The sequence below is a fragment of the Neopelma chrysocephalum genome, unplaced genomic scaffold, assembly GCF_003984885.1.
Source record: "Neopelma chrysocephalum unplaced genomic scaffold, ASM398488v2 Primary Assembly neopelma1_147, whole genome shotgun sequence".
In the NCBI taxonomy this organism is placed as follows: Eukaryota; Metazoa; Chordata; class Aves; order Passeriformes; family Pipridae; genus Neopelma; species Neopelma chrysocephalum.
The window spans coordinates 1,213,475-1,220,177 of record NW_020897809.1 but is presented as its reverse complement, the minus strand read 5'-3'; the positions used below and the strand labels follow the sequence as shown (position 1 = coordinate 1,220,177).

Sequence of the window (6,703 nt, the reverse complement as noted above, 5' to 3'; positions counted from 1 at the left end):
CTCAGTTAAGATGTAATTGGCCAAATGTTCTCTGTTTCACTTTTTAAAGCTACTGAATTCCCCACGCTTCAACGTCACTCTGGGTGCTCATTTATCACCACAGTGGGGATAAACCCCTGGTGTGTGTTTTCCCTGGTGTGCCCCAGTTACCACTCAGCTCTCCTTGCTCAAAGGGGCTTTGCCACCAGTCACCCCCCCACCACTCCCAGGACCTGCCAGAGCTGTGGTCACTGCACAGAGAGGCTCATTCATCGCTTTCCTTGGGGCCTGGTGACACAAAGCCAAGGGGGAAGGTGCCTGAAACGTGCACCTGTCCTCCTTCCCTGGCCCAGAGAGCCCACACGTGTGCTCTGACAGGGTAATCTACACAAAGCAGGCGCTGTTCCGAAGCACAAAGCCTGGCAGGTGGAATCAGCCAGCGCCAGCCCAGAAACGGGAGCTCGGGACCTTTCAGTGGGAACAGACGCACCAAAAAATCACCACTGCCCTCACAAAGGGTTTGCTTCCCAGAGGGGTGGTAACACAAACCCCCGGGGTGCCCAGCGGGGCTCAGTGGATCGGCCGTGCGGGCGGGAAGTCGCTGCTCTGCTGCCTCGTCCTCGGTGGGCCCGGCGGGGCAGCTGCTGTCACGCGTGGATGGCGTTGGCCACGTCGGTGAACACGAGGCGGCTGGGTCTCTGCACGGCTCCCTGCCCGGCCAGCAGCACCTGCAGGGACAGGCACAGTGAGAGCCAGCACGGCTGCCCTGCCTCGGCACGGGCTGCACTGCTGGACCCGGGCTCATCCCTCCCGGGGGGGCTGCCTGGCTAACGGCGTTAGCGAGGCTGTGACATGAAAATACAACAGGCTGGGGAGTAAGGCAGCACATCGTGCCAGGTGAAAATCCCCACATCATTGGATTACTGGGTCTCCCTATTTATATATACAAGGCAGCATGAAAGGACTTGAGACATCAAGGAGGCCTGGAACCATGCCACTGCCTGAACTCGGGCTGTTGTTTTAGACTCTCCCTCTCTTATTATGTTAAGCCTTTAAACTCTTTTACTTTCCAAGCACAGGTATCTGCCTTAGCAAGCTCTGGAGGGATCTGAGGTATCCTGCTGGCCAGTCCCTGTATAGGAAGGATCTGCTTTTACTGTACTAAGGTTACTTCTGCCCTTATAATTCCTCCTCTCTACTACCTGCAGGGAAGTCCCCTGTGTGGACTAATAGAGGGATCTGATGTTTTCCCAGTATGTGCTACTCTAAGGACAAGATCTTTTGCTTTTATACAACACGTTTCTTGCTTTCCCAAACCAGCATATTCCATAGATTGACTGTCTTTTATATTCAAACACACACATCTCCTTTGTGCTCTTCAGCAGGCTGGGTAAGGTCAAGGTAAATATTTTATAATTACGTTTCTATTTAGTATCTCCTCTTTCCCTTTCTGCCCACACCAAGCTTGCTACAGATTATCTGAAGGTGTAAAGACTGAGAATTGTTTGGGAGAATTCCTGCTCCTGGACAGGAAAACCAGGGGAAGACATGGGCAGCACAGAGCAACTGGTGAGGCATTCAAGAAAGGAGAGGTTGTATCACTGGCTGAGATGTACCTGTTCCAACCATCCCTGCTGGCTCTTTCAGAAAGGCTTTTTGTGTGGTGGAGGTGACAGAGGAAACAGAAAACACTCTGAAGCTGGCTTCAAATGATGGTGAGTAGCCCTTCTTCCCTATTTCTCCTACCTCCTGCTACACTGGGAAGGAGATATCCTCTCGTCAAAGACCCACCTGGACCATTAGTCAAAAATTACAGGCCAAAGTATCAAGCTCTTTCTAACTCACAGATGTAATAAGTCAGTGGTCTCTGAGGGCCTGGTAATTTCTCAGCACACTGCACACCTTGGAGCACTCAGAAGGGGTCAGAGCTGCTTCTTCTCTAACCCCAAACTCAAATAGAAAACCCTGCTCTCTTCTGTGTGTCTGAGCCAGGTGTGCTCTGTGCCCAGCAGGGCTGGCCTGGAGGTGCAGACAAGCCCAGCTGTGCTGTGCCCCAGCAGTGCAGGCTCTGTCTGTGTTCTTAGGGCTTCCAGCACAGTTAGCTCTTATGATTACAGGCTTTCCCTCAGCAAGGCCTCGTTCCACACTTGAATCCTTAGGCAAAGTGGGGATAGCTTGGAATTGGGTGGAAATTACTTGCTTTTCAGGGCAAGGGCAAAGGAGCCTTAGTGCTTTGTGGGCACTGAAGTCCTGTCTCCCAGAAAACTACATTCATCCTACTGCTCCCTTGTGGTGCTCTGGGTGGTAAACTGTAGTAAACTCATCCTTAATTACTCAAGTTGCCCTTTTCTCTCTCCTACTCGAGTAGAACCAGCACTTTGTCTCCCCAGACACTTTGTCCTAGTTGCCTGACTCCTCAGTCCATCCTAAGCACTCCAAAATGCTCAAGTCTCCGGGGCTGGCAGAGGTGAGGAAGTCCTCCTGAGGTCTTAGTTCACAAGCCCCCTCTGTGTCTGTAAGAAAAGCAGTGCAGGTACCTGTGGCTGTACTAAGAGATTCACTGGTCTTTCCTACCTTGCTCTGTGATGCCTGGGAAGATGCTGCATCTCGCCCATGTTCCAACAGCTCCTGCTCCAGTTCATCCTGTTCCTCAGTGGGATCAAAGTTGTACATGGGCATCAGCTGGTGCCGTAGCTTCTCCAACCTGCCCATGGGAGGGGAGGGAAAAGGGTTGGTTGAGAAGAACAGATGCTCAGGCTGCCTTCCCCACCCCACTGCTGAGGCTTTCTCCAGGCTGCTGCTCCTGCTGCCCAGGGATTCTGCTCCTGTGGCTCCTGCTGCGTAAGGGCTGTGTCCTGTCCTGCAGGGATGAGGAGAAGAACCTACTACACTCAGCGGGCAGGAGTGGAAGACACCCAGAGTGCAGTTACAGGGATTAATTGCCATCACTAATCAGTGTTGGCAGGCATTACACACGGAGGAATCAGACAGAGATTTAAGTTCCCACAGACCTTAAAAGATCAAGCACAAAAGAGCCAGTGGAACATACTGGCTGGGCATCTTGTGACTTCTCCCCCCGTCCCTGTGCCCACAAGAGCCTGTCCTGCCATGTCCCACTGTCTGCCAGCAGCAGGACACTTCTTGCTCCAGTGACCTAACAGTACTTTAACTCCAGGGCTGAAGTACATAAAAATAAATAGAAAATAATAAACAATGAATAGAGAACAGGAAAGAGGAGATTCTCACAGGAGGCTGATGCCTGCAGACTGTTCCTGCTCTTGTATCATTGCTCCAAGAGACAGAGCTATGAAGTGTTACCCCAAGGAGTCTCCCTAAGTACTGGGCAGCTCAGAGATGGACGATGGATGGGCATGGTCCTGGGAAAGCACTGAGCCCTGCCTCGGGCTGTAGCCGAGTTTTGGGGGGTGGCAGAGGGAAACACACAAGCAGTTACTGGCAGTATCACCACAAATATCTATTTTGGCAAGTGTGAGGATGACACATTCTTTCCTTGCTTCTAGATGGGTTTGCCAGCACAACCATTATCTCCAGCAGTGCTACTTTCACAGGCCAAGCATTAGCTGCTCCTGTGGCAGTATCCAGGCCTGGGCTGCAGGGTCAGGCTTGGAAATTTTACAGTGGGCAGCAGCTCTTCTTGGAAGTCTGTGGCCAGGCCAGGCCTGCCCCAAGGAATCAGGTAGGGAGGAGGTACCACAGCCAATGGATCTTCACTGGTCCTGCTGTCAGAGACAGGAGAAACAAGTAATTTGTCTCCCTGCATGCTGCTCTCCTCTCTATTTTCAGCTAGGAGCTTAGCAAGTCTTGGGCTAGAGAGCTGCATCTCTGCACTGTGCTGCTGCCAGCTGCTGTCACTGTCTGGGCTGTTGGAAAACAGGGATCTGGGAATGGCAGAAACCTGAGATTCACACCTTTCATGACAGAGTTCCCAGCTCCTTTATACACCCATAACTCTTTGCTGTGTTTTGGTGCATCTCACAGATGAAGAGTGAAGTCTGCAGGATCCCCAACCTCCTCCTGCTCAACCTGATTTTCCTTCCAAAGCTGCGGAGGAGTCTTTGAAGCTCTGGTGTCAGAGGATGGGCCAGTGCCAGGAGTGCAGTGTCCCTGCCTGTCCCACACAGCTGATTCCTGCAGCCTTGTTCTCAGACAGCCCTCGTTTATGCCCTCCCCATCTCCCTGTGTCCTTCCCAGCCCACTCTGGATTTTGAAGCACTGAGTTCCCTTCAGCCAACAACAGACATTACTTACCTCTTCCTCTTCCTGATATACAGAACCTGAAGGAGAAAGAGAACCACCATTACAACAGTCCTGGCAGGATGAGGAGCAGCCCAGAAATTTTGGGCACAGGGCACACAGAAGGGAGGTGTAGAAGGTTGGTGTCACTGTGCACCAAAGCAGGGGGAAGGGAGAAGTGACAACTGGAAATGAAATTCCATGTGGATCAGTGTGAACTTGGCAGCACATCATGTCTGGCACTAAGTGCTCGAGTGGCCTGTTATTAGGTGTGTTAGTAGGAGTAAGAGTATTAGGTGTATTATTAGGTGTAGCTCAGCACATTGCTGTGGCTGCAGGACGTATGTTGCAGTTCAAGAGTGGATGGAAAAGCTTCCCTTTGTGGTTTTCATCTGTAGAAGTGCTGCTACCCCCTCCCCAGCAGAAAGGGAAGAAGCAAAGAGGGCATGCTCAGGGACTTGCCTCGGTCAGCCGGAACGAGCGGCTGCGCTGGGAAGAAAGGGAGGCTTTGGGCCTCCACAGCCTTGTGCTGAGAACTACGGATGCTGCAGGTTGCTCTTGGGAACTTATGACCGTTTCCAGGTTTTCTTAGGGGCTTTTGGAAAAACTCCTCCCGGGGCCTGCAATGAAATTTTGCAGTAGGCTCCTCTGCTGGTTGTGTTAGTGAAGCCCTTCCTCGTACGAGGAACGGGAGCTTGCTGCTCCCTCCTCTTCTCTGTTGGCAGGGAAACGATCTGGTTATGTATCAGAACAACTACTACAGCATTTGCACTGCCTGTTTTGGGCCCGAAACTGTGGTTTCTGAAAGCTGCTGCCCACAGCATTAATGGCAAGGTTAGTGACACAGCAAACCCTCAAGGACGGATACCCAGCAAGCACAGCCTGGGACGTGCAGTCCAGAGTGAGTCTCGCTAGGATGGATTCAGGCCACTTTAATTCAAAAACAATTACCCCATGTCCACAGGGGAGATCAATGTGGTTTCAACAGTCTGCTGTAAAAGTTAATTTGTATGAACTTTCTTGCAGGTCCCCAGTGTTGACAAGGTTCAAATCAATGCAACTGTTTCAGGTAACAAGTCAGAACAGAATATCTGCTTTGTGTTCTTTTAATTGAACTTCCTATTGCTATGAAAAACAAATACTACATAAGGCTTCTTCTAGGCCTGCTGGGCATCCTGTTTGGAGACTTCAGGACCTGCAGAAATACTGGAGCACTGGATAAAGGCTTTAAAAAGAAAGGGATCTCAGGAACTATCAATTCTTAGCAGTTCTGGGTGAGTCTTTAGTAGAATACAAATAAATTATTCAACCCAAATCAGTCCTAGAACCCCTTGCCACCCTCCACCCTCAAGAGACAGAGGATTATTTAGCTGGGCTCTCTTACCATAGCTACAGCCAACCCAATCACAGTAATGATCCCAAAGGACAGCAGCATCGTGCTCATGCCGGCTCCAGTGCTGGCCACATCTGGGATTTTGGTGCTGTTGAAGCTGGTAGTCTCAGGGCTTATGGTGGCTGTTTCTGGTACAGTCACATCCAGAGCTGTCCCTGGGTCTGGCCTGGCTGTGGTGGGGGTGCTGTGATACAAGTCGTGCACAGAGGGTGAGCTGTAACTCATCCTGCCCGCTGTTGGGAGCTCCTGTCACCGAGCTGGTGTCCTCACCCATCAGAGTGCAGAGCTGCCCTTCCTATGGAGGACCCTCACGTGAGAGCTGTCCTGGAGCATCACCACTGATGGGTTTCCTTCATGGGAACCACGCTGGATTCTGCCTAGGACAGAATGAGAACAGATGAACAGTGCAGAGCTCTTGGAGATGGGCACAGCCTTTTCCACAGTTCCCCGATTCACCAGGACAGTTTCTGAATGTCGACTCAAAATAAGCAAAAGATTTTTTGGGGGTACTGAGGGCCCCAAAGCCATGCCTGATTCACTTGAAGTCAGCAATAACTCTCCCCTCACTGCTCAGCTCTGCCTCCCTGCAGGCACTTGGCAGATCCATGTGGGGACAACTTCAGAACCCCTGTCTTTGGTCTGCCCCAGGCTGAACCAGGTGGTCTCTATCCGCCCCAGGAGATACAGCATTTTCCTGCTTCTTCTCTTGGAAATCTCTGTAAAGTTACACATATCACTGGGAACATATCCAATAAAATGACACTCAGCTGTGAGGCATCCATATCTCAGGATGCTTTTTATTGACTCCAAAGTAGGAGCTCCTTGTTGTGCTAGTCACTGGTGACATCCCATGAGCTCTGGAAACTGTGGGTTGCACTGGTCCCCCCATGCTACTAAAGACACTGAGTATTTCTCAAATCCCCCAGGAAAGAACCCACTCAAGCTTAGTCATGCTCTGGTAATTATCAGTATTAATTTTAAAGTTAGTCCAATTTTGGATTGGAGTTGTGAAATTTGATAGATCTATTCATGCTGAGAGCATAAAAGGCTTTAATTGCTTCAGGCTTCTATTGTGCA

At 50.8% G+C, this 6,703-nt stretch overlaps 1 protein-coding gene across 1 annotated transcript; it reads right to left on the bottom strand.

The window, feature by feature from the left end:
* Positions 1–484: 484 nt before the first annotated feature.
* On the bottom strand, positions 485–6,221 carry CUNH3orf18 (chromosome unknown C3orf18 homolog). Its single transcript, XM_027700625.1, has 4 exons — positions 5,618–6,221; positions 4,249–4,274; positions 2,554–2,683; positions 485–707 (listed from the first exon to the last, which is right to left on the bottom strand). Exons 1-4 carry the CDS (start codon positions 5,849–5,851, stop codon positions 627–629), a joined length of 471 nt encoding a protein of 156 aa, XP_027556426.1. The 5' UTR covers positions 5,852–6,221; the 3' UTR covers positions 485–626.
* Between the last annotated feature and the right edge of the window lie 482 nt (positions 6,222–6,703).